At 64.5% G+C, this 26,679-nt stretch overlaps 2 protein-coding genes across 2 annotated transcripts; one reads left to right on the top strand and one right to left on the bottom strand.

Moving 5' to 3' along the window:
* Positions 1–875: 875 nt before the first annotated feature.
* On the bottom strand, positions 876–16,321 carry NCAN (neurocan). The gene is given in 16 exon segments (XM_056337468.1): positions 876–1,723; positions 1,831–2,013; positions 2,592–2,736; positions 2,824–2,906; positions 3,013–3,171; positions 3,377–3,490; positions 3,721–3,837; positions 4,394–5,566; positions 5,659–6,489; positions 6,813–7,106; positions 7,385–7,512; positions 7,585–7,733; positions 7,735–7,760; positions 8,494–8,895; positions 9,970–10,049; positions 16,095–16,321. Coding segments are annotated over 15 exon segments (4,026 nt in total). The 5' UTR covers positions 10,043–10,049; positions 16,095–16,321; the 3' UTR covers positions 876–1,574.
* A 7,676-nt stretch (positions 16,322–23,997) lies between these two features.
* Positions 23,998–26,389, top strand: NR2C2AP (nuclear receptor 2C2 associated protein). The gene is made up of 6 exons (XM_056337459.1): positions 23,998–24,067; positions 24,868–24,914; positions 25,059–25,149; positions 25,249–25,354; positions 25,675–25,743; positions 26,038–26,389. The coding sequence occupies exons 2-6, from the start codon at positions 24,874–24,876 to the stop codon at positions 26,151–26,153; spliced, it is 423 nt and encodes a 140-aa protein (XP_056193434.1). The 5' UTR covers positions 23,998–24,067; positions 24,868–24,873; the 3' UTR covers positions 26,154–26,389.
* Positions 26,390–26,679: the final 290 nt, after the last annotated feature.

The following is a 26,679-nucleotide window of genomic DNA, read 5'->3' as shown; positions in this document are numbered from 1 at the left end:
TGTGAGGGGACCCCGGGCTGCCCTGTGCCACAGGGCTGCTCGTGCCAAGGGCACTTGGGTTCGTTCCCTATTTGGAACCCCGGCATCCCCAGCCTCGCTGCGCCCTCCCTCGCAGCTGGAGCTGGGCACTTCGGAGCATCCCGCCCATAGCATCCCGACGGCATCCCTCCTGGGTTTATTGGGACCAGCTCCAAGGGAGCAGCATCAGCAGAGCCACCTCAGGGCAGCACGGCGCTGGGAGCCACCGTGGGGGTGGGCAGGGCACAGGTAGGGACCCCGGGGTCCCCCACACTGGAGGGGGCTTGGGTCTTCCTCCATGCCCAGTGCAGCTGTGCACTGGCCATCCATCACCTTTACTGATGAAGATAAGTGACTGCTGGGACATGACACCCCCGGCCACTGTGACCTCCAGGGGGGGAGAGTGGGGATGGTGGGTGCCAGGGGCCACCGGAACCCCAGGTGGTGGCCTCCACATGCTGATGGATGGCAGCCAGGGTGGGAGCCACAACCCCTTCGCCCATGGTTAATGCAGCCAGCACCCTGATAAACCCATCAGTATCTCTGCATCTCACCGGGCCGGCGGGGAAAGCTGCGGCCATGCTGCTCGCTGCCGGCGTGATTCACGAGTCCTCGGCTCACGCCGTGAGCAGGCAGTGGCACTGGCACAACAAGTCCTGGGAGGAGGATTAGGTTTGTTTAAAATTAATTTAGTGGTGGCGAAAGGAGGCAGATGGAGAGTGCTGGCAAGGCCAAGGCAAGGCAAAAGTAGCAGGGGGACTGTCGCTGGTGTCTCTGCACCCCCCCTGCCCCCCAGGAAAGTGCAGGGTGGGGACACTCAACTGTTAAAAAAATTTATTAAAATGTCCAGCAGTACAGAAAGGCAGAGTCAGAAATGGCACGGGGAAGTGGGGGGCGGGGGGGGGGGGGGGAGGGGGCTCAGGACACGGCAGTCACGTCGCAAACAGCAGAGATCAGAAAGCGCCGTACACACACACGCCAACTCCAACGGGGACCCGACGACAAACGGAAAAGGGGAAAAAAATAAACCACCCCCAAACCAGGCAGAAGAGCAGGATGCCAGCCCCGGTGGCATCGTCTCCCCGCCCCGCGCTGGGCAGGGTCCCCATGCCGGCTGCAAGGTGCCCCATGGGCAGGACCGGGGTGCTGGGGCAGGAGGAGGGGGGGGGGTGGGGTGGGGTGGGGGAGCTGCTAAAAAACCAGAGCCACGCTAGGCCAGTGAGACACCATGGCCAAGGTGGGAGATGGGGGGCTGGCAGGTTAACCCCCACTTTGGGGAGGGGGCCAGAGCCCAGCCAGGGAACAGCCCCCGCACAGGGATGGGGGGTCCCCGTGCGGGGCTGGGACTCGACCCCGGGTCAGGGGGGCTGAGCGTGGGACATGCAGGGAGGGCTGGGGACGCACACGCAGCCGCCCCCTCCGGATCCTATTCCCTACGGGGCCGGGCATCCTAGGAGCTAAAGCCAGGGGGGGCTATAAAAGAGGGGGGGTGGGAGGGGGGCAGGAAACGTCACCACATCCCGTCGGGGACCCTTGTGCTTCCTCATCCCCCGGCTCTAGAAGTAGTGGCCCTCCTCCATCCAGTCCAGCCGGAGGTGCTTGCGGTGTTTTCGCCGCTCCTTGCGGGGTTTGTGGTGGTGGTGCTGGTGGTGGGGGTGGCTGTGACGGTGGTGGTGGTGCCGCCGCGCTCGGTGCGACCGCCTGGCTAACGGGGGCAAGGGAGGGGACCCGGGGGGGTTAGGAACCATGGCCCCGGGGGGGAAGCCAGTGCCTTGACACCCCCCATCCCCAGCACCCCCCATCCCCACTAACGTTTTGTGCAGAGGATTTTGGGCCGGTCCCACTTGCCGGTGCTGTGGCACTTGATGGTGGGGACGTGGCGCTGGGTGAAGCCCTCCTCGCACTGGTAGCGCACGCTGGAGTGGATGCTGTACTTCTCCTTCTTCTTTCCCACGATGAAGGCATTCGCCACCTCCGGCGGGGGCCCGCACAGCACTGGGGGGGACAACAGACCCCCATCACCCCATCACCAAGAGGGGACAAGGGGGACACCCTGCTGCTGCCACCAGTTCTCTCCGCCAGCCGAAGGAGAGGTGGATGGCTTTGGGAGGGGTGTCCTCCACCAGGTTGGCAGCGAGGTGTTCCCCAGGATTTACTTCATTAATTAATGGCCTTATCAGGGTGAGTGCATCGTTAACACGCGGTCGGTGGGAGAGGGCGGTGCGCTGCTCTGGCTCACAATAAGCAGCTGGAGGTTAATATAACTTTCAAGATAAGGAATGAGAACTTAATAGTTTTAATGGTGGCAAATTAAACAAATTAAAGTGGAGAGGGAAGAATTGACTGTGGGGAAAAAAAAGGAAAAAAAATAGAGATTAAGGGGAAATGCTCGAGTTTTCCTGGAGGAAGTGCTGGGAGAAGTTTCCTGAGGATGACAAGGTGGCCCAGGGGCTGCGGGATGGGGATGCAGGAGGCTGCGGGATGGTGCTGTGGAGGGCTATGGGATGGGGACGGGGATGCAGGGGGCTGTGGGATGGGGACACCAGGGGCAGGGAGGCCAGGGCAGGCAGTACCTGTGCCTTTCTTGCAGATGTAGGGCAGGTTGTAGTTGCAGGGCACATCGTTCCACTTGCCGATCTCATGGGACACCAGCACCACGCAGTCCTCACCGCCCGCAAAGAAGTTGTCAGGTTGGTTCTCCCGCCAGTTCTCATATTGCTGGTGGGACCCGAGAAAGGGTGAGACCCCTGTGCCCCCCATCCTCTGCCCCCCGAGCCCCCCACGTTGCACCTCCAAGGGTCTCACCAAGCCAGTGTTGTCAGTCCACTGGAAGTCCTGCTCCACAATCCTGTCATTGAGCCCGATCCAGGTGTTCTCGTGCCCAAAGCCTACAGAGAAGAGGTACCCACGGCTCACACGATGAAGACCAAGAGCACCCAGGGGTGCTGGTGCTTGCAGAGCTGTGAGAGGGGGTGCTCTCCCCCCACCCCGCACCGTTGATGAAGCCATGCTCCTCCTGCGAGTGGATGCTGGTGAGGTGCCCGGCACGGCGGCGGCAGTCCCGCTCCGCATCCTCCCAGGAGCGCCGACGGGCGAAGTACCGGTAGCAGTGACCCTGGAACTTATGCCAGTTGTGGTCGCAGCCCTCCGTGTCTGCAGGGAGATGGGGACGGTGGGGAGGGCGAAGGGGACCAGCCCCCAGAACCCCCGGGGAGGGATGCAGGGAGCAGCTCCCCACTGCAGCGGGGGGCAGGACTCCTGCACCCTCTTCCCAGCTCCCCACACTCATCCCCAAATGGACTCCCCCACCCCATGGTGACATACCCGGGGGGGTTGGACATCGGGGGCCATTCCTCACCTTTCTCGCAGCGGCTGCCGCCGTAGCTGGGCAAGCAGAGGCAGATGAAGGAGTTGACCTCGTCGATGCAGGTGCCGCCATTCTGGCAGGGGCTGGACAGGCAGTCGTCTATGTCTGCAGGGACACTCTGGGAGCTGCAGCCATGCGGAGACCCACGCCACCACCCACCCAGACCCCCATCCCTCCGCCAGCACCAGTGCCAGGAGTGACTGCGGATGGCGGGGACCGAGCAGGACTCGGTGCCACAGCCCCATTCCCCTCCCCGCTTCCAAGCGTGGCCGCTGCTCCTCCGGCAGGCAGGGCCAAATCCTGCCCCAGCACTGTGGGATGCTCCGGCCGCTCACCGATCTCACAGTTCTCCCCGGTGAAGCCCGGGGTGCAGCTGCAGCCGCAGACGGTGCCGTTGGCACGGCAGGTCCCACCGTGCAGGCAGGGGTTGTTCTGGCAAGGGTCGGCCGGGGCTGGGGGGTGGGAGAGGGCACCCTTAGGTGGGGTTTGGGGCTAGGGGCACACTGTGGCACCCACCCCTTCCCCACCAGGACCCAGAGCCTGGGCCTGCCCCGGCGTTGCCACACATTATCCGCGGTGCCTTTTCCACCGGGCTGTGGCTCTGCACATTAAATATCTTTGATGCCCATTTTCCAGCCATGGCCAGGCTGCGTGTGCCACGCATCCCCATCTCTCCAGCCATTAGTATTATTACCAACTGCAAATATATTAAATATTTAAGAGGATGCTTCCCCAGCTTATGCTAATAGCTCGGCTCCCTCTGAAAAACCCAGGACCCACTCCCAGCCCATCACAGTCGTTGGAAACTCCCCAGTGAGTAAATTGGTTTGGGTAAAAGAAGAGGACCCCCGCCAACCCCCTCCTTAAACCCCATCCTGTGGGTTGGCACCATGCTGTGCCAGCCTGGGGGGGTCACCCTGGAGGTCCTCCTGCCACCCAGCCCATCCCTCCCTGTGCCCATCTGCGCTGGGTGCCCCCAGCACCCTGACCCCCCAGCACCACGCTCACCGTGCCGGCTGGCGTTGCCGGTGCCCGCCCAGGCCAGCAGCTCCCGCTCCTCCAGTGCCAGCTCCTCGCCGCTCCCACTGTCGGCATCCAGCAGCGGGGCCCCCCCAGCCCCCCCCAGCTCTGCAGCCATGGAGGGCTCAAAGAGCGGCCCCGTGCTTGGGGACCTGGGTGCCTCCGGCACCCATGGGTGGGAGGCAGTGGGCGATGGCCAGGGGCTGCGGGAGCTGAGGGGTGCAGGGGGCTCTTCCCTCTTCACCTCCCTGGAGGCATCCTCCTCGCCAGGGGCTGTCGGTGCATCCTTGTGGCTGGCGACACCCGGGGGGCTGGTGCTGGTGGGGGGCTGCTGAGGGCCTGGGGGGGGCAGGAGGAGATGTTCTGCCCCCTCCAGCTCCAGTGCAGTGCGGCTGGTGGACCACGGGGCTGTGGGGGCAAAGGCTGTGGACCCCTCCTCAGCTGCTGGCTCCAGTGCCTCTGCCTCCATCGGGGTCACCTCGCTGGCCACAGCGGGAGGTGAAGGTGAGGGGACATCCCGCACTGGGGGGGACACAGGTGCTTTGCTGCTTGGCTCGGCTGAGCCCCTCCTGGCATCCCCGTACCCAGCTGGCTGCTCGTGGCTGAGCTCAGCCGGCAGTTCGGCTGGCCCGGGGAGTGCCGTGGGGCTTTGCGCCCCCTGAGCGGCCACCTCGGTGGGGCTGGGGGTGGCAGGGTGCCCCATGGAGGGGCCAGCTGGGTGGAGGAAGGTCACTGCTTTCCTCTGCCTCTCCAGCGTGCCATCGCCTGGGGCCCCACTGCTGTCAGTGCCATCACCACGGGGCTGCGGGGCCATCTCGGGGCCCTCAGCCACCAACGGGGCTGGGGGCAATGGAGGCCACGGTGGGACGGAGCCACCATCCTCCTGGGAGACAGTGTCCCCGGAAAAGTCCTCAGTGGCATCTGCGGGTGGCCGGGGGGAGTCCCCGCGGGCGCTGGGGACATGAGGCTGAGCCCCAGCTGTGGTGATGTCCTGGTGACCGAGAGCATCGTGGGGAACCACGGGGGGAGGCAGGGATGGGGACTGCGGAGGGGGTGTCTGTGTGGGCCCCCCAGGATTGCCGGGGCTCTGCTGTGGCGATTCCCTCCTGGCAGGCGCCTGCGGTGAGGGGGACACCTGGGCGGTGGCCGGTGCCATCAGCTCTGCAAGAGATGGCACAGCCATGGGGACCCCAAACCGGCACAGCTCCCACTAGAACACCCCTCCCCCCAAGCCGCTTTCGGGTATCACTTACCAGGGCCAATCTCCTCCTCCACTGCGTTGGAGGGCAAGTAGATGCCCTCCTGCCGCAGGCTCTCAGTGCTGGCACGGGGGATGCTCCATGTCTCCACAGTGTTGGCTGCAGCCCCCTTCACCTCCAGGGCCATGACAGGGGCCTGGGTGACCTTCCCCACTGGTTCCCCAGCCACCGTGGTGTCCCCAGCCACCACCGCAGGGTCCCAGCTCTGCCGCTGCAGCTGGAAGTAGCGCCCGTTCAGCCCGGCGTAGCTGCTCTGCCGTGGGGCATGGGAACTGGCCGGTGGGGTGCTGGGGGTCCCTGCTGCCGCGCCAGGGACTGTCCCCAGCCCCGGCAGTGCTGGCGGTGAGCCGGTGATGTGCTCCTGGGTTGGGCTTTGGTTCTGTGGCAGGAGGGCAGCCAGGGGCTCCTCAGGGTCTTCTTGCACTGGCGATGCTGGGCTGGTGCTGGCCGGATCCTGCCAAGAGCTCACCGGCGCCTGGTCCACCACGTTGAGAGCTTCATCTTCATGGGGCCACGCCGGCAAGGAGGCCGTAGTGGGAAGCAGGGACGTACCATCACCCAGCCCCAGCCCACGAGAGGGTGCAGCCCCCGGAAGGTCACCGCGCTGTGCCACCGGGCTGCCGCTCGCCAGCCGCAACTGCTCATCCTCACCCTCACCCAGCCCTGCAGGTCCTGGCTGCGGCAGGAGGCCGTAGCGGTCACGCAGGGTGTCCCCTGACGTGTCCAGGTCCTCGCTGTGCTCCACCAGCACGTTGTCGCTGCCCAGTGGGTTGGGCACAGGCAGTACCGGCTTCTCTGGCTCCCTCTGCCCTGTGGCTTCGTGTGCTGGGGTAAGACCACGAGCATCAGCAGTGGGATCGAGGGGCAGGACGGGCACCCAGGGCACCAGCAGGGACCTGCATCCCGCTCCAGGTCTCAGTACCAGGCACCGCATCCCCCAGCCTTGCGCCATGCTAGCATGATGCATGGAGCTGGGCTCCCTCCCAGCGCAGCTCTCCTCATTTATCTCATTAATTCCCCAATTAAATATTCATCTGCAGCAGTTTTCCCAGCCAAGCCCACCGACTCCCAAGGGAAGAAGGGGCAGGGCTGGTTGGGGGGGGGCTGGGGCGGAACATGGTGCCAGCATCACTGCCGGTCCCCCTTACCTTTATAGCAGTAGGCATCAAATTTGGAGGTGGGGGGTGGGAAGCCGGTGCGGTTGGGGAACTGGTAGAGGGTCCTGACACCCGATGCATCGCCACCACATTTCCTGCGTGGCAGCCTGATGGGGTAGCGGATGCTGCCGTCGGCCAGCCAGCCCGGGTCGCACTGGTCCAAACCCTCGCGCCACGCCAGGTAGAGCTGCCCGGTGGTGGCTAGCAAAGCCCCCCGACTCCGGCAGTGCCTCCAGGCCCCCTGCCAGGTGAACCGGCCCGGCACCGTGGCGTAAAACACCGTCCCTGCAACAGAGCAGAGCCCGTCGGGGACATGTGGACAGAATGTCGTGACGGTCCCGACAGCTCAGAGCCAAGTGGTGCTTTTTGGAAGTCTCCATGACTTGAGCACTATGGCCACGCTGTGCTGCTCAGCACCGGCACGGCACAGCACCCATCCCTGCAGCCAAACGGCAGCGGGCAAGAGATGCACGGAGATGCCCACAGCATCACCCCCGGGGGGTTGTCCCTGGGCACCCACCCACCTGCCCAGCCCAGCACCCAGCTGCAGCATCACCACTTGCCTTGCAGCTCCCGGGCGTAGCAGTAGACATCGTACTCTTCACTGGGCTCCCTCCGGCTGTAGCTGCGGACGCCGGGGAGGCTGTTGCGGTCTCCGTAGCAGCCGGGCCGGGACAGCGTGATGGGATACCTGCCGGAGAGAGGCACGGTGGGTGCTCCGCGGTGAGGGGTGCCCAGCCAGCAGCCTGTGCCGCACACTTACCGCACGGTCTGGTCGGCCAGCCAGCCTGCATCACAGTTGTCATAGCCATCCTCGAAGGCGGCCTGGAGGTGCTGGGGCGAGGCGATGATGGCAGAGTTGTCCAGGCAGGCACGGCGAGCGGCGGTGAAGGTCAGTGTGTAGCGCTCACCCCGCAGGGCGGTAGTGGAAGACGACGCCTGGAAGGGCAGCGGGTGGCAGAGGTGGCACAGGGTGCATGGCTCATGGCTTTTGGAGGGAGCACAGTGTGCATAGGGGGCACAGCTTGCACGGGGTTCATGGGGTGCATGGCTTGTACAGGGTGCAGGGCTTGCACAGCTTGCACAGGGTGCACAGCTTGCACAGGGTGCACAAATTGCAGGGCTCACATGGGGTGCATGAAGTAAACAGCATGCACAGTTCACAGGATTCAGAGCTCACATAGGGTGCATGAAGTACATTGGGTGCACAGCTTGTATGAGATGCAGGGCTTGCATGGAGTGCACAGGGTGCATGGCTCACACAGGGTGCACAGAGTACACTGGGTGCACAGGGTACATGGGGTGCACAGCCTGTATAAGCTGTGGGGCTTGCATGTGGTGCACAAGGGTGCACAGCTGGCATGCAGTGCATGGCTTGCTCAGCTTGTACAGGGTGCACAGGGTACATGGGTTGCACACCTTGTACAGGGTGCACAGGGTATATGGCTCACATGGGGTGCACGGTACATGGGATGCACGGCTTGCATGGGTACACGAGGCACACAGCTTGTACAAGGTGCAGGGCTTGCACGGGGTGAGCAGCTCGCATGGCTTGTAAAGGATACATGGGGTGCACAGCCCACACAAGCACCCACGCCACCCTGTTGTGGTACCCACGATGCCCCCACTGCTCTCCTGGCAATGCCACCCCACAACGCAATACCCGGCTCACCTGTCACCTCCAGCGGCAGCAGGTCCTGCTCATCGTCAATGCCGGCCACCACCTCGCAGCGGTACAGCCCCGCGTCGCTGGCACGGGCAGCGCGCAGCAGCAGCGTGGCGTTGTAGCGGTCACGGGGGTAGCCGGGCAGGGACACTCGGCCTTCGTAGGCTTTCACCACCTTCACCACGTTGTCCTTGGCCACCAGGATGGGGATGTCCTCCCTCTGGCCGGTGGCTGAGCGGACTTTGCTCCATTTGACGCGGGGCGGGTCGGGGGGCTCATTGGGCCCCAGTGAGGCAGAGGGGTGCAGCAGGAAGAGGCAGGGCAGGGCCACTGGCTCCCCTAGCCCCACGCGCACGGGCTGGTGCTGCACCCTGTTGATGTGGATCACCTTCCCATCGTCCTGGGAGCCTGCAGGGAGAGGTGCCCAGATACCACGGGGATGGGCAGCGGGAGTTCCTGCTGGGCTCTTGGTCACAGAGGGGAGAGCTGGGGGCACGGCAGGGTGCTGGGGCTCGGTACTGGGCACCCCTGAGCTCCCCAAGGAAGAGAACAAAGCAAGATGATGTGCAGTGTCCGTGTCTAGCAGCTGGAGACCAACCTTGCACATTAAATCTGCCCCTCCAGGGCTGAACCCCTGACTCAGCTGAGTCCCCTGCCCCCCCCAAGATGCTGCAAGGCTGTAGCTGCTGCTCAGCACCCATGGGTCCCACACTGCTCCCATCAGGATACCGGTACTCCCTGTCCCTGCCCACAGAGGTGGATCCCTCACCAGGGACTCGGTGCCATCCAACCCCTGCAGCACCAGTGGGACAGCCATCCCCACACTGGGAGAAAGCATGGCAGCGGTCATGACCTTGACCTCCTCCTCCTGCACTAATCCTGCCCCAGCCTACGCATGCTCCCAGCTCTGCTGCAAATCCCACATCTCAGAAGCCCCTGTGGCCCGGCCCTCCTGCCTGCAGCAGAGTCGGGGGGATGCTCCCCACAGAGCCCAGCTGGCTGGGGACCAGGGATGGCCACTAATCCCTGCCTGGCACCTTCCCCCCCACCTCCATCACACCCCACACCCTCTGCTCACTGGGAAATGCATGGGAGGGCACCAGGCCAGGGGGATCCCAAAGCCCCCCATGCAGCCACGAGGGACTCGGGGGACATGGGCCCTCTTGGTCAGAGACATGGCAAATCCCCGGGGGGCTCAGCACTGCAGCGGGGAGGGGGCTGGGGGTGCCGCCAGTGGGATTAAGGATTTAAGGCCTTGCCTCCAGGGATCCCAGTGCAGGGGGGGTCCACGGTTGCCTGGGGGGCTTCTCCCTTGCTAATCCCTTGCAGCCCTGGGCAGGGAGGCATGGGGGGCTGCAGCCTGAGCCCTCCCCTGGTTATTATTCACCCTCACTATTTGTTATGGTTTGATAGTTCATTATTTGCTGTTGTTTACCCTTATCAGCTAATTAGCCCTGGCTATGGAGCACTGCCGGCACTTACCCAGGACAGCGATGGGGAGGAGGGAGAGCCCGAGCAGGAACCAGCAGCCGGCATCCCCCATCACATGGACCATCCTTGACCTGCAATGAGAGCGGGGGGGTGGGGGTGGAAGGCTGCTGCTCGCCCACTCCTGGCTTGTCAGGCAGCACCGTCGGGCCATAAATCACCGCAGGACCACACTGACACCAGCCGCCCGGGACCCGCGGGGAAGAAGCAGGATTAGCCCCACTTAGCAAAATGCCATTAGCCCAGAGAGAGTTGGATTTCACTCTTGTCGTGAAGCCAGTGTGGGGTGGGGATGGAGGATGGGGTGCCACCCATCGGCACACCACATCCCTACTGGGGTGTCCCTCTGTTCCCTGCCACCGCTGCCACCCATGGTGACATCCCCATGCCCCGCTGGAGGTGGGACATGCGTCTACATGGGCAGTGGGCAAGCCTGGGGGTCCCGCAGCCCCCCAGCTGGCAGTAGCAGAGCCAGTGGCACTGGAGCCAGCCCTTGCTCTGCCCCCAGCATTAACATGCAGTGGATGCCTCTGGCTGCCGGAGCTGGCGTGCGGTGCGTGGAGCACAAAGCCGGCACCGCCGCTTGCCGAAAATCTCCCATCCATCTGTTTGACTGCAGCGACGATTAGTATTTTCTAAATCATTTGGTCTCTGGACTCGGAGGGAAGTCGGACAGATTGCCCGCCTGGTGCGGGCACAACCATCGCCCAGCTCCCACCACAACCACCACCCAGCTCCCACCGCAACCATCTCCTGGCTGGGGCTTTGTTTGGGATTTTAACCAGGTGCTGGCACCCCGAGCCGCCAAACCGGCCAAGCAGAGGCAGCAGGGATGCAACCAGCACAGCAACCAGCATCTGTGCTGGCAGCTCCAGCATGGGGTTCGCTGGTCCCCACTGTGGCGTGCAGGTCTCCCCAGCTCCAGCATTGACCCCTGCCCTGTCCCCTGGCCAAGACAGTGAGCTGGGGAGCACTTGGTTTTTGGGGGAACACCAGGAACCCCTCATCCCTCTCCCAGCTGCCTGGAGCCGAGGCTTCGGCTCATCCCACAGGTACCCCCATCCCTGATGCTCCATTTTCCAGCCCTTGATTTCTCATTCTGTCCCTTCCGCTTTCATGGGACAAAAATAGAAAGAAAGAGCAAAATGGCGAGAAAAAAGGAGACCCCCCACGTTCAGCACTGGAAAAGGGCCTTTCGGGGGACGCAAAACTAGGTTTTATCTTATCTCTTCCAAAGAAGCAAAGCGTTTGTAGCCCCTTCCCTCCCACAGCAGCTCTGCGGGGCTTTTCTGCCTCCAAACCCAGCTGCTGGTAAAAGATGAGGCAGTGACCTGACCCCAGCTCCGGAGGGAAATTCCCGGGGTGCAGAGCAGGGAGGGGGCTGCACCTTTGCCCAGCCACAGCCCCCGGAGCCCAACAACCCCGGACCATGGCACTGACAGCGGCTCCTGCCTCCCGGCTCAGGGATGCTCTGGGAAGGAGATTCCCCAGGCTCGCCGCCTTGGCAGCACCAAACTTTTCCCTGTCTTCCTGCTATGGGGGGGTGGTGGGGTTGGGGTGGAAACAAATTGCTTGGCACAGTCCAGGTCCAGCTCGGGAGGTTCCAGCTCCTCCCCGTTGAAATACTAATTTTGACTTTCTGGGGTGTCAAGAGCTCTCCCAGCACAAACCATCAGTGCCTGGGTGTAGGGTGGGGAGGCTCCCACCCACCCTCCTAGCCCATGTCCTTCACCAAGCCACCACCCTGGGAGCTGCTGGGCGAGGGTGGGAACATCCAGGATGCTCAGCATGGGGAGTGGGAGAAGGGTGCCCGGGGCTGTGCTCGCACACACACGTCCCAGGGCTTCTGATCACCCACGGTCCCTTTTTGGTCTTTTTACCCATTTTCTCCTTTGCATCTCTCGACATTCCCCCTGCAGCTTCCAGACAACTTTTCCCACTGAAGGGCAAACAAGACAATTTCCCACGTGGAACAACAGCAACCCAGTCTCGCTCCCTGACACCTCTCCACAGCATCCCCAAGACCTTCCCCTTCCTCCTCCTCCACCCCAGCCTGTGGCTGCCCCAGCTCCCAGCGAGGCAGCCCCCATTGCCAGCCATAACCCGGGGCCACCAGCCCCAAACCCCATATGGGGTTCCAGCCCCACGCCACGTTGGGGTGGTGGGGTGGGATGGAGCAGGAGCCGAAGGGACCCAAGACACCCCAATGAGCCGCGTTAAGGTGCCAGCGTATAAATACTCCTCTAAGCTCTCGGCTGTTTACCCAGAGCCGCTGTTCTGGAGATGGGTCCTTGCTGAGCAAACGGCGGGCAGTGCCGATGGGTAAACAGCCCAGGGTTTATTTAAATGTTAAACAGGAAAGTTGCTCTTTGGATTTCCAACCACTGTCTCGGTGGGCTGCAGGGCTGGGCACATGCTGTGCTTGGGCTGGAGGGATGGGATTGTGGTCCCCGACCCCGCCAGGGCACCCCAGGCTGGCAGCACCAGGGATGTGGGTGCTGCTGGTGGCAAGGGGCTGGGGGGCCGCAGGACTGCATGGCTCTGGCTGTGCTGTCGCCTTCCCTGACATCAGCATTTCTGCAGGTTTTGCTTTCAAAGCAGGGACGGTGCTGTGGTGGGAAGGGCCAGCCCTGCCAGCAGCACCCGCTGCCTCCTCAGGGAGCCCGGCCCCCCCCCTGCCCATGGTCCGGGCTCCCCCCACCCCGGGAACAGGACACACAGCCCCAGCCTGCCACTCTCTCGGGGCCACCCAGCTGGCACCCCTGCCCTTGAAGCATGCAGGGACCATGTTCATGGCACCACGGCTCCTCTCCGAGCCATGGAGACAAAGGAAGGTCCCCACCACACTCCGTTCCCTCCAGCCCCTCACCGGACCCCCGGCCACCACCTCCGCCGAGCCTGGCCCTGCGCTGAGCCAGCAAAAAGTTTATCCCAAGGTCAGGGGCAAGCGGCACGGCAGCCTCCATCCCTGCCGGTGCCACCACATGTGGTGACCCACACACGAGGAGCCCCACGCCACACCAGGGGCTGCCGAAGCCGCAGCCAGGCAGCATCCTTCCCGCCTCAGCACCTCGTTAATTATTGAGATCGTCTCCCTCCCACCTCCTCTTGATCCACTAACCCACAATCCAGCTCCAGCAGCACTGGTGAGGCAGCCCGGGGCTGGCACAGCTGCATCCTGACCCCGCGGTACCGCCAGCATCAGCCCTGGCTGCATCCTGCCTCCCCACCGAGGGCAGGGGGATGCTGCTGCTGGCACGGCTCAGCACCACCAGCCCTTCTGCCAGGGTGGGGGGAAATAGCATCAGCCCCATCCCGCTGGGGCAGGATCTGCCCGTGGTCCCCATGGAAGTGGCGGCAGGCTCAGGTACACAGAGCATCACCGCACCCGTCCCCGGCGGTGACAGCCAGGCGAGGAGGGTGGCACAGGGAGCCAGCACTGGCTGTGCCACCGCCAGCCCGAAGGGCTGAATCTCGCGGGGGGGGGGGTAGGGGGGGGCGGGGGGGTGTCCCTCTGTGCTGCCAGGGCGATGCCGCAGGCTCAGGGCACAGCGATGTCCCCGCTGCCACGTGGCTGGGCCCCCTAGGGGACCAGGAGTGTCCCCCCCGTCCCCGAGCGGCCCAAACCCAGTCGGGGGGACGGCAGACGACAGAAATTTAAAATAACGCTGGTGCAAAGCCGCCCCCCCTCAACCCGGGCGAACATTTTCACATCTGTCACTAGCTGTCACCTCATGAATAATTCATCTGTCTCATGAATATGCAAAGCCGGGGCTGGTGATTAGCTTCAGCTGAAACATAGCTTAATTCCTCACAGGCCATTGGGTGCCGGGACCACCCAGCCGGTTTTGGGGTCCCCTCTCGTCCCAACCTGCCCCCAGCCATGGGCTGGGACAGGGGCGGCTGCAGGGCTTGGGGTCCCCTGCTCAGCAGAGGGGACATTTGGGACAGCGCAGGGGATGGGGGGCAGGGTGGGGGGGCACTGCCCACCTACCCAGGTAGCCGTGATGCAGCGGGACACGGGTGGCCCCCTCCTTGGGACGCCCCACCCCTGGGGGTGCCCCCAGTTGCCCCCCAGCCAGGGCGCAGACCCTGTGACCTCTGCTGTCCCCACAGGTCACTCTGGTCCCCAGTGCCGCCAGTCCACACACGGCAAGTCGATGCCCACCCACCCAGCATATCCCCCCCACCACTGGCACCCCACGGGGCTAATCCTGCTCCCCCCGCATCCAACCCCACCGAAGCCACCAGCCCCCCAGCAGCACCCACCTCCCTCCCAGCGCCACCACAGTGCCTCCACCACCCCAACGGGGACGGGGTGTCCGCCGAGGGCCCCCCCGGGGGCTGCGTGGCCGTGGTGGGAGCCCAGCAGCGGGGCCGGCTCCACGTCCCCTCCTCTCTGCCCACAACAAAGGAATTCTGCAAACCTCGCTGCCGTCACATCTCACAGGCAACGTGATGCTTCCCGCTCCCCCCCAGCCTGCGAGAATAAATTAGCACCTTGGAAAACTGTGATCCCGTCCAATATGGGCCCTTTGCTGGGTGCGATTTTTATTAGGCAGACAGTCTGCAGCCTTTATTTTAGAATTTGCTCTTCTTTTTATTTTTTTTTCAATTTTTTTGAATTTTTTTACCCCCCTGTTTTCTGTCTCTCCCCAGGAAGCCGAAAGCACCATGGGAGCCCCAAAGCCAGCACAGCATCGTGGCAAGCCCCCAGCCCCATCCCTATGGATGGCTTGGCCGCACGCTGGCAAGCGACTCCGAAAGCAGCATCTGCGCCTGGCACCGAAAGCCGGGAGGAAAACACCGGGCCGGTGGGCCTGGCACCGAGCCGGGCCTCCAGCACCATCCCCGCTGGCGGCGCTGGGCTTGCCGAGCCCCCAGCCCAGCGCGTGGGAGCAAGGAGCCCCCCAGGCAGCTACAGACCCCTCGCCGGTACCCGCACCCATCCACCCCGGCAGCCCCCATGCCAGGACATGCAGGCTGGGACTCATTCTGCCCGCGGTCCTGAACCCCTGCCACACTGGCAGCCCTGCCTGCTCCCTGGCAGCCGGGGGTGCCCCAGGGATGCGAAACTTCCTGGCTCCCTCCTTGCCGGGGACCTGGGTGGCCAAGGCAGGGTAGGGGGCCGAGGCGCACCCAGCTCCGGCACCGCATGGGGGTGGCACCCAGGGAGCACCCACCCGCCAGCACCCACCATCCTGCCACCCCTTGCCCCTTCTCCCTGCCCACCGCCCTGCTGCCAGCTCCTGGGGGGGCAGGGCACAGCACCATGCTGCTGCCCTGGTAGTGTCCCCCAGCCTTGCCTGGCCCGCTGGTCCCAGTGCCCGTGTCCCCCAGCCCCTCTCAGCCCCAGTCCCAAGTGTCCCCAGCCCTGAAATCCCTGGTCCCCTCAGTGTCCCCTGTCCTGGTGTCCCCAGTGTCCCCCTGTCCTGGTGTCCCCACAACCCTAGTCCCATTGTCCACCTGTCCCAGTGCCCCAAGCCCAACCCCAGCATTGTCCCCAGTCCCAATCCCAGTGTCCTCAGCCCTGACAGCCCCAGTCCTCTTTGTGTCCCCAAGCCTCAGCCACAGCACTGCCCCCACCCTAGGGTCACAATCCCTGTCCCCCACAGCATCCCCCAGCCCTGACAGCCCCATTGTCCCCAGTGCATCCCCCTCAGTGTCCCCCAGCTCCAGTCCCAGTGTCCCCAGCCCTGACAGCCCCAGTCCCAGTGTCCCCAGCCCTCAGCAACAGCATCACCCCCACACCAAGGCCACCATCCCTGTCCCCCGCAGTGTCCCCCATCCCTGACAGCCCAGTGTCCCCCATCCCTGACAGCCCCAGTGTCCCCCATCCCTGACAGCCCCAGTGTCCCCCATCCCTGACAGCCCCAGACCCTCCGCATCCCCATCCCTCAGCCACAGCATCACTCCCACCCCAGGGCCACCAGCCCTGTCCCCCCTCCCAGTGTCCCCCAGCCCCGATCCCAGTGTCCCCAGACCTGACAGCCCCATTGTCCCCACCGCAGCCCCCTGCCCGGATCCGTCCCGCTTCTGCCGTAGCGGTGCCTCCGGCTCCGGGCACCGCAGCGGAGCGGAGCGGGGCGCGGCGCGGGTGGTGCCGGTGCCGCACATACCTGGGGCCGTGCTCACGGCGCGCAGAGGGTCATCGCCGCCGGTGGAGCCCAGCACCCCGCCGGCACCGGGGGCTTAAAAGCGGGGCGCGGAGGGGGGCAGCGGGCCGGGCCCCCCGGAGGGGGCCGAGCCGGGCCAGGCCGGGCCAATCGCGGCAGGCGCGGCCCCCCCGCCGGTGCCGGTGCCGCCCGCCCGCACCTGCCCGCAGCGGCGGCGAACCCGCGCCCGCTCCGCGCCCCGCCGCGCTGCCCGGCGCAGGGCGAGGGGCGGCCGCGCATGCGCCGCCCCCCCCCCCCAACCGGGGCCGCCCGCCCCCCCCCGCCGGGGCCGCCCCCTCCCCATCGAGCGGGGCCGCCCCGCGCCGCAGGCACCGCAGCCCCAGGCTTGGCGGGGGGGGGGGGGCTCTGTCTTGGGGAGGCCCTAAGGGGGGAGGGGGGTCATGAGCGGGGGGGGGGGAAAGGGGTGGGGGGTCTTTGTAATAGCAGTGGGGTCCCTAAGAGGGGTGAGGGATCCCTGTCATGGGGGGGCCCTAAGCAGGGAGGGGGGTCATGAGCGGGGGGCCCTAAGAGGGGTGGGGGTCCTTGTAATAGTAGTGGTGTCCCTAAGAGGGGTTGGGGGGCCCTGTCATGGGGGGGCCCTAAGAGGGGAGGAAAAGAGTGATGAGGGGGGTCCCTGTAATAGGAGCAGAGTCCCTAATAGGTAAGAGAGGGTCCCTGTCATGGGGGAGCCCTAAGAGGGGAGGGGGGTCATGAGCAGGGGGCCCTAAGAGGGGTGGGGGGGTCCTTGTAATAGGAATGGGGTCCCTAAGAGGAGGGGGGGGGTCATTTGCGGGGGGCCCTAAGAGGGGTGTGGGATCCTTGTAATAGGAGTGGGGTCCCTAAAAGGGGTGGGGGTTCCCTGTCATGAGCAGAGGGAAAAGAGGGGTGGAGGGGTCATTAAGAGGAGAGGGAGTCCCTGTGTTGGGGTGTCCCTAAGGGAGGTGGGGGGTCATGAGCACGGGGAAGGGAGAGATGGGGTTGTAATAGGAGTGGGGTCTCTAAGAGGGGAGGGGGCTCATGAGCGGGGCGCCCTAAGAGCGACGGGTGGTCCTTGTAATAGGAGTGGGGTCCCTAAGAGGCAAGGGAGGGTCCCTGTCATGGGGGTAGTCTCTAAGAGAGGAGGGGGCGTCATGGGGGGCTCCATGTAATGAGAGGGTCCCTGTAATAGGGGGGTCCCCAAGAGGGGAGGGGTCCTTCCAGCCCCTCTGCAGCCCCCCCGGGTCAGTGCAGGCCCTCCTGCTCCAGCCACCGTGCCCCTCTCTGTCCCTTCCCTGGGACCCAGAGGGATTTTAGGGGATCTCCAAACAGGGGAGCACCTCCTGGCCCCTCTGCACCCCAAAATCCCTGCTAAGACACACAGGCTGCATCCAGCAGTGCCTTCCAGCCCCGGGGCCGTTCATGGGTGCACGGGGACCGGAAGACTCCGGGGCTGGAGGAAGGCTCGAGGAAGCCCAAACAACCCCACGAAAGATGGGTGAGCCACTCCAGGGAGCAGCAATACCAGAAACGAACCCCAAAATGGGGAAGGAAGCCATCAGTGAGCTGCTGGGGAGGGTTTGGGGAGGGGTCACCTTCCTGCCGGTGAATGGAGAATGCCACCCTGTCTCCCACGACTTGGCAACCACCGGTGACAAAATATTCCCCCCCTTCATTTTCCCCATAGGATGGGTCCACGGAAACCCGAGAGCAAAGTTCTCATTTCCGACTCCATTGTGCCAGACTTTTCGCGGCGTTTCCTGCCTTTTGTGTACCGCACCCCCCCGGCACAACCCCGGCATTGCCAGCGCACAGAGCTCTTCTGTTCCCCTTCTTTATGTGCCTGCAGCTGGCGTCCCCGTCCCCACGTAGGTGCCCAAGCGTGGGGGACAACCACAGGGGTTAATACCCCCATGGTGTTTGCCGAGCAAGACTGGGGGCAAGGTCCTGGGGGATTTGATGGCACCCTGATGTCCTGGCTATTTCCCGCTCCGAGTGGATCCAGGTGGCTGGTGCTGCCACCCTACGGGTCTCCAGTCCTGCTATCCTGCTTTGGACAGGGCACCCACGGGTGCTGCTTGGGGTTAGCTGGAAGGAGGGTGCTGTACCATCCAATGTGCCCGGGGACGATGGTCCAGCATGACCCAGCTCATGCAAGGACCTGGGCACCCTTCGGGGTGAAGATGCTCCTACTACGCCCCACCACAGCTGGGTCCTGCACCCGCAGCGAGACCCACAACCCACCCACCTGCCGCTTCCACGCTGCACAAAGCCTTCCTCCCGCTCTTCATCTTCCCAAGCTTCTTCTGGAAAACCGGTAGCACCAGCAGGGTCTGATCCGCACGTGCACAGGTTGGGGATTAGACGGGTTCATCCAGGAGCCCCAGCTCCTTCCCGCACATAGTGGTGGGAGAGGGCTTCCCCCAGCACCCACCTCCCATGGGCCACCCACCTCTAATGAGCACCGGGCACGGTGACAAAGCTGCACCCAGCCTTGACCCTGAGCCACAACAGGGCCACGGAGCCACTCAGGGACTCAAACCTCCTGTGGGCTCGGAGCAGCAATGGGCAGGTGAGGGGGGAGCAGAGGGACCCCAGGCACCCACCCTCCGTGTCCCGGGGGGCATCAGGGCTCCAGCTGGGCCCCAGTGGAGGCGACGTGGCTGATCCGCCACCAGCCATTTGTCTTGCTGAGGAAGGTGCCGGCAGTGAGTTATCGGAGCTCTCCTCTCGAGTGCAGATAAATGTCATAACAGACACCAGCCAGCGCAGCTTATGGATGGGGATTTAATAGACACCTCTCCCCCCGCCCGCCTCCCCACGCCGGCAGCTGCTCCACGCCCAGGGACCGCAGCCCACGCCGGGGCGGCAGTGGAGACCAGCTCCTCTGCTGGCACCAGTTTGGAGCCCCAGTGTTACCCCAGCTGGTCCCACCAACTGAAACATGACTTCATGGGGTCCCCCTACCCCCCAGACCCAACCTGGAGCCCCACCATCCCGCCGTGGCCATCCCTCCATCCGGGTGGGAGAGCCAGCTCTGCCTGGCACAGAGGGATGTCCCCATGTCCCCATCCTTGCCCGGCTCAGGGTCCCTTCCACACACCCAGCCCCACATCCAGCCTGTCCTTGCAGTGTCACCCCAAGAGCACAGACGGACCACAAGGCAGCACATCTGCCACCGGGTCCTTGCTGTGCACCACTGGGGACAGGCCGAGTGGCCCTCAGGGCAGCACTGGTTGGGGTGACTCCATCCCGCAGCCCCCCTCTCTCAAACCCAACCCGGGTGGCTTTTGCACTGGCATCTGCTGTGGCGAGCAGGGCCCGGAGTGTCTTTTTGAGGCTGAATGCTGGGTTTCTGGTGAAATCCTGCAGCAGTGTTGCCGTGACGACCCTCCTGCAGTTTCCATCCAGAGATGTTTTCCTTTGTTGTGACAAGGACTCGGGGAGGTGCACAGTGGCGATGGTGAGGGGCTCCCACTGCAAAGGGCAGGGACCCACTGCTGCCCCCGGGGAGACCCAGCACAGCTCCAGCTCTGGTGTGGGGCTGTGGGGTCCCCACGGCTCCCACACAGCCCTGGCTTGGCCCCAGCTGCCCAGGGGACAGCAGGGGGGCCTGGAGCTACATGACATGAGTTTGATAGGTCTCAGCCAGGTCTCACTCTTACCAAGACACACAGCAGAGAGGTGATGTGGGCAACCCACAGCGTGGGGACACCACAGAGTACTGAAGGGAACAGAGGGGTTGGCCCTGCAAGAGCAGGTGGCCAAGCACCCTCGTCACCCCGATGACAGAGCCCATTGGGAGCCGGTGAGACCAGCAGCCTCCCGAGCTCTGGTGCTGCCCAGTTTGGCAGCCAGAGCCACGGCACCGTGACCGGGGTGCTGAGCAGCATTGCCACTGCCATCCCACGGGTGCTGAGCGCCAGGGGACTGGGGTGCCAGGCACCCTCCCTGTGCAGCAAGGGACCCCGCATGTCTCCATGGCCAGAGCGTGGCAGCATGCCCCCATCCCTGCCTCGCCGGGGGGGTGCAGGGGGACCCTGTCCCGCGCCCTGCAGAGCCGCTTGTTATTCTGCTCAGGTCCACCGGCAGCTAATGAAGCCCGTTCCAGTGGAGCTGCCACATTCATCGGGAGAGCGGCTTATTAATGAGGCCTCTGCCACCGCAGCTGGGGCCAGCGCTCGGGGCACTGGCACGGGGACAGGCAGCGGACGGATGGACGGCTCCATGGTGGGGTGAACCAGCAGCCAGTGCCTGTCCTGGCTGAGGTGCTGGTCTGAAGCCAGGGCTGGAGCAGGGCAGGATGCCCCAGCCCAGGGTCTGCTCTGGAGGGATGGTCTCAGACCTGGCACCATGGACCCACCTCCACGCTGCTGCCGACCCTCACTTGCTGCTCCTCGCCCTTGTTTCAGCTTTTGGCCAGGGCCAAACCTGCCCCACGGCACAACCCGGGCACGGCGGCGAGGGCATGGAGGTGTCTGGGCTGAGGGCTGCACCATCCCCCCTGGGGACGCAGGGACCCTGCCCTGGCCATCCCCAACTTCCCTCCAAACCCATTGGCAGGATGCATTGATTTTATTTTCTGTTTCCATGGCAACTGCCTCCTTCCCTTCCCCCTTCTGGCAGCCGGACCCACTCCTTCGCCCTCCTGCAGCACCCAGCCCCTCCAGCACCTGCCCTCTACCAGGGACACCGGCTGCAACCTGGCACTGTCCCCTCTTCTGGGGACTCTCCTGGGTGGCAATGCCACCAGCTCAGCATCTGCGGGGAGGGCCCAGTGTGCACCTCTGTGCCTGCCGCGGTGCCGGTGGGTGATTTTGGGGGGGCAGCCCACCAGGCTGGCACAGGATGGGAGCAGACACAGGGGACACCAACCCTGGTCAGCCCTTCTCTGACACTGGCAATAGTTAGCAGCAGGGCCAGCAGGATGCCGTGCTGGTTCATTAGCCAGGGCTGTAATTGCCCCCCCAGCACTGCCCGTGCAGGGATGCTGAGCAGCATCTCCCATTAGCAGAGCCAAGCTCATTAACAGCACATCCTACCCCCACACCTGCTCACAGCTGATGTGAGCAGCAGCGGCACCAGGGAGGACACTGGCACCGCAGCAACCCGGCCATGAGCCCGGTGTCCTCATCCCTTCGGAAGGAAACAGCGGTTTGTAGCTTAAAAGCAGGGTTATAGTAAGATAATGATAATTATATCTTTTTATCCATCCCCTTCCAAAGGACGCACCCCTCACCGCCCTGCACAGCTCCTTCCCAGCACAGAGATGCCATCACATTGTTACGGAGCATTAATTACCAGCTGTGCCAAATCCTGCCCTTCCCGGCCCCCCCCAGGGACCCCCGGCCCCTCTGCTCAGGGATGGGGGAATAAAGGCAGAGGCGCATCCCGGAGAACAGGCAGGGCCCTGTGCCGGGCAGAGGCAGCGGTGTTGAATAACGCCTGTGCCACATTCACCGGTAATCTCCAGTGTTTACACGGAAGTGGAAATCAATCGCTGCAAGTAATTAATGGCGAAGGGCACAACACCCGCTTCTTCTTCGGAAGCGGCTCCCAGCACCAGCTGGGGTTGCTCAGCAAAACTCACACGCCGGCACCCGCCGCACAAAAGGCACCGACGCTCGTTTCCTGCACCGCCAGCACGAGGTGGCCGCGCCGGCACAGGGCCAGCATCCCAGTGGCTCACGGGTGGGAGCTCATGCCCGGTGGGAGCAGGGGGTCTGGATTTGTGCCGGCGCCTGCTTTGGCACCAGCCTTTCTATTAGCTCTTGGATAAAATGCAAAGGCCCACCCGGCGGGCGGCTGAGTGCTGGGCTGGACAGCAGCCGGGAGCTAACGCCATCGCCGCCAAGCTGCTCCCGGCACAGCGTGGCGTGAAACAGCTGCATTTACCGCCCGCCTCATTCCTCGAGAGTCAGGGGGTGAGGAAGATGCTGAGGCTGAAGAGCCCCAGGGCTGGAGTGCTGCCCCCACCCCCCCCACCACCCCCCCCAGGCGCACAGGGCTGGAGGGGCTGGGGGGTCACCAGGGTGAGGGTGGGTTGCTGCCGGCAGGCGCGCACAGGAGGTGACACGGACAGCAGTGGCAGAAATGGCAGCCCTGTCCCCCGACGCGCAATTAGCCGAGGGGCAATTAAGGCTCCTGCGGTTTTTGACCCAATTTCTCAGGCAAAACTCGGCAGGAGGAGAAGTGGGGGGAGGAGGAGGAAGACAGAGGCTGTCACGCGTATGCTGGTGTGTTCGCTGCATGCATGTGCATGCACAGACACACACGTGTGTGCTTACTGACATGCGTGTGCAGGCATGCGCACCGCCCCGGCCAGGGCCCGAGCCCCCTGAGCCGCCCGGTGAGGGGGAGGTGACACTTTGCAGCTCTCAGCTGGGTTTATTTTTGCTTGTGGCTGAGCGCAGGCAGCCTCGGCACGGCCGCCTGACTCATGCAAGCAGCCCAGCACCCAGCAAGCTTTGGGGGGGCTGCGGAGCACCGCAGTGCCATCACCTTGCCTTGCCTTGCCACCCCCACCAAAGCAGCAGCGGGGGCCAACGGGGGCTGTGGGACCACCATGGGGTCAAGGCTTGGCAAACTTGCCAAGCACCGGGGCACATTCACAAAGACTCAGTGCCGTGGGCAAGTGCCGTGGCACCATATGCCTGGAAAGGATAATTTTAAGCAGCTGCCATGTTCTATGTGTGTGTGTGTGGGATTTCTCCCCACACAGCTGCTCCAGGCTCCCTGCAGCCCCCGTGCAGGCTGGGGGGGCAGCTCAGCCCTGCTGGGTCAGGGTGCTTGTGAGAGAGGAAGCAGCAGCGGTGGGGAAGCAGGGAGGGCTTGGATTTCCCGGTGCTTTGTGCTGGTGACTTGCATCGAGGGGGATGCTGGAGCATTCAGGGATGCTGGGGTGACACAGAGATGCTGGAGCATGCAGGGATGCTCGAGTGTGTAGGGATGCTGGAGCATTCAGGGATGCTGGGGTGACACAGAGGTGCTGGAGCATGCAGAGATGGTCCAGTGCAGGGATGCTCGAGTGTGTAGGGATGCTGGGGTGTGCAGGTATGCTCCAGTGCAAGGATGCTCCAACTTGGGGGGATGCTCCAGTGTGCAGGCATGCTGCAGCGTAGGGATTCTCTAGTGCAGGGATGCTGGAGCATGTGGGGATTCTGGGGCATGCAGGGATGATGGAGCATGCAGGGATGTTCAGGTGTGCAGGATACTGGACTGTGCAGGACACTGGGACGTGCAGGATGCCAGGGTGTGCAGGATGCTGGAGCACGCAGGGATGCTCAGATGTGCAGGATGCCAGAGTGTGCAGGGATGCCGAGCTGTGCAGGATTACCAGGCTGTGCCAGATCTCGGGCTGGGCCGGATTACCAAAATGCGCCGGATCCAGGGCTGTGGAGGATTACCAGGCTGTGTCAGATCCCGGACCGGGCCGGATTACCAAACTGCGCCGGATCCCAGGCTGTGCAGGATTACCGGGCTGTGCCGGATCCCGGGCTGTGCAGGGCTCCTGCACCCCCCCCGCCGCTGCGCGCGCTGCGCTCCACCAGCGCCACCTACAGAGCTGTCCCGGGAGGGCACCCCCCGCCCCCGGCCAGGGCCCGGCGGGGACCCCCGGCAGCCGCCCCCCCGTCCCTAGGGCGGTGCAGGGGCCGGGGGGGCGGCTGGGGCGGGGCGAGGCGAGGCGTTCGCAATGGGGTGAGGTACGGGGGGGGGGGGCGCCACTCACAGAGGTGCTGGGCTGGAGGGGCTGCAGGGGGGCCCCGGGGGCCTGGACGCCCCCACGCCTGGCCTGGGGGGGCTGCAGGGGGCTGCGGCAGCCCCGGGCCTCGCGGCGGGAGGGCGGAGCTGGGGGGGAGGTCCCGAGGGGCGGGCCGGGGGCGGTGCCGGGGGCGGAGCGGGGGGCGGTGCCGGCGACCGGGCCCGGGAAGCAGCTCCCGGCTTCCTGCGCCGGCGGGGCGGTGAGTGCTCTGCGGCCCGGCGGAGGGGATGGCACCCGCAGGTGCTCGGGGATGGGCGGGGGTCCCCGCTGCTCTCCAGGGCTGCCCGGGGGTCCCCAGTGCTGCTCAAGGGTCCCCACTGCAGCCTGGGCCTCCCCGATACTGCTCAAGGGTCCCCACTGCTGCCCGGAGCTCCCCGATGGTGCTCAGGGGTCTCCAGTGTTGCACTGGGCTCCCCGGTGCTTCCCGGGGGTCCCCAATGCTGCTTAAGGGTCCCCAGTGCTGCCCGGAGCTCTCCAGTGCTGCCTCGGGGTCTCTAATGTTGCTTAGGGGTCCCCACTGCTGTTCCAGGGCTCCTCAGTGCTGCCTTGGGGGGGGGGGGGGGGGCAGTGCTGCTCAGGGGTCCCTGATGCTGCCTGGGGCTCCCTGATGGTGCTCAGGGGTCTCCAGTGCTTCCTGGGGGTCCCCAATGCTGCCCGGGACTCCCCAGTGCTTCTCAGGGGTCCTCAGTGTTGCCTGGGGGTCCCATTACTGCTCAGGGGTTCCCATTGCTGTCTGGGGGTCCCCAATGCTGCTTAGGGTGTCCCCAGTGCTGCTTAGCAGTCCCCAATGTTGCTAGGGGGTGCCCAATGTTGCTGGCGTGCCCTCAGTTCTGTCAGGGGGTCCCAGTGCTGCTCAGGGAGTCCCCAATGCTGTCCAGGGATCCCCAGTGCTGCCTGGATACCTCCAGTGCTGTTTGGGGGTCCCCTGTGCTTCTCAGGGGTCCCCAAGGCTGCTGGGTGTCCCCATTTTTGCCCCTCACTGACGCTGTCTCTCCACAGGCAGCGATGCCCGCGGAGCCCCTGATCTGCGCCGACACGGCCACACGGTGAGTCCCGGCCCCCGAGGGGACAGCAGGCAGTGGGGCCCTCCTGGGTGCCACACACCGTCCCCTGGCCCGGCAAAGGACTCGTGTCCCAACACTGACACTGTCCCCACCGTGTCCCCGGGACGGTGGTGTGTGTCCCTGCAGGGTGAGCTCTGTGCTTAACCGGGATGTGAAGCAGTTTGGGAAGAAGCATATGTTTGATGCGAGCGAGGAGACGTGCTGGAACTCGGACCAGGTGTGGGGACAAGGATTTGGAGGGCCAGAGGGGTGGGACAGCAGCGGTGCATGGGGGATGGGAGCCTTCACAGAACCCCGGTGTTGTTCCTGCCTTCAGGGCACGTGCCAGTGGGTCACCCTGGATTTCCCCCGCGCTGTCAAGGTCTCGCAGTTTCACATCCAGTTCCAGGGGGGATTCTCCAGCCGGCTGTGCACACTGGAAGGTGAGGAGCTGCTCTGGTGGCACAGGGATCCCTCTGCCTCAGTTTACCCACCCCAGGATCCCACGGCTGTTTGTTATGAGGCCCAGAGATGTTTGTTAGCTGTTCCTGAAACCCGAGGGGCTGAGGCTGTGGGGTGGAGCAGAGAGGGGTGACCAGCGAGGACCTGGGGTGCTTTGGGTCCTGCTGGTCCGCCTGCTCCCAGCCCTGCAGCAGAGCCAGCGCAGGGAGGATTTTTGGGGCGGCCGAGGCCAGGGCAGCAGTTGGAGGCTCCCCCAGCAGCCAAGCCTCCACGCCGCTGCCTCCACCCTCACCCTCCACAGGCTGCAGAGCAGGGGAAGAACTGGTGAAAATATCCGACCTGTACCCCAAGGACACCAACGCCATGCAGATATCCTTTGCCGTGGCGTGGGCTGGGTTCTGCGGCTGGGTGGATGGGTTCAGAGCCCCCCACAGCTGTGGGGGGACAGGGGGGCGAGGGCAGAGCTGTGATGTAAACGACGGAGCTGTGGGTCCCTGCTGGCACTTGGCTGCTGCTGTAGCTGCTCGGCAGAGCCGGAACAAATCTGGACATTGCTGTCTGTGGTACGGCAGGGTGTGAGCCGCATGCGTGCCCCCTTAGAGCAGATCTCCCACGTGTCCCGGCATCCCTCTGCCTATTTTTTCTCCTTGATGGGCCCCGCACAGATTCCAGGTGGAGGAGACGGTGCTGGATAAGCTGAAGATCACCTTTGAGAACAGCACCGACTTCTTCGGGAGGATCGTGGTGTACCACCTCGGGGTGCTGGGGGAGAAGCTGTAGGGCAGCAGTGAGGGACAGCATGGAGGGCTGCTCCCCCCATCGCCTGCGCTCCCCTGTGCAGGCTCTGCTGTGTAGGGGCAGACAGGAAAGTGAACCCCGAAAGCCCCCAGCTGCCCCCCAAAGCACCGAGAGGGAACCCTCGGGGTAGCAGTGATGGAGCAACGCTGGAGATCCACATACTGGACCTTGGTGGGACACAGCCCATGTAACCAGTTGAATAAACGGTGTCCCCGCTCCTTCCCAGCTGCTTCTTGGGCAAGTAGCACCCCGGGACCGAGCCCTCTGGGGTTTGCCATGGCCACGCCGGTGCGTGGCTTCGGCAGAAGTGCTGCTCCACGTGCTGTGGGCTCTGGCTGTCTCTCGCCTTCGCTAACCACCCCTGACCTTGGAGTGGTTGCAGCCCCCGGCGCTCCAGCTCGGGATCGGTAGCCATCAGCCAGGGCTGTGCTGTGTTCCTGGTTGGCAGGGCGATGCTTCCTGCGGGGTTTTGCTCCTGCCTATGGATGTTTCCCTGTCTGGTCATAGC

Source organism: Falco biarmicus, chromosome 4, assembly GCF_023638135.1.
Source record: "Falco biarmicus isolate bFalBia1 chromosome 4, bFalBia1.pri, whole genome shotgun sequence".
Classification (NCBI taxonomy): Eukaryota; Metazoa; Chordata; class Aves; order Falconiformes; family Falconidae; genus Falco; species Falco biarmicus.
The sequence above is the reverse complement of the archived record's forward strand: the minus strand, read 5'-3'. Positions and strand labels throughout refer to the sequence as shown.

What these genes read in the sequence shown, in the direction of transcription:
- NR2C2AP (XM_056337459.1), top strand. Translation starts at nt 24,874, where the DNA reads ATGCCCGCGGAGCCCCTGATCTGCGCCGACACGGCCACACG. An exon ending in CGTGCTGGAACTCGGACCAG is followed by an intron (nt 25,150 to 25,248) that starts GTGTGGGGACAA and finishes TCCTGCCTTCAG; the next exon opens with GGCACGTGCCAGTGGGTCAC. An exon ending in GGACACCAACGCCATGCAGA is followed by an intron (nt 25,744 to 26,037) that starts TATCCTTTGCCG and finishes GGGCCCCGCACA; the next exon opens with GATTCCAGGTGGAGGAGACG.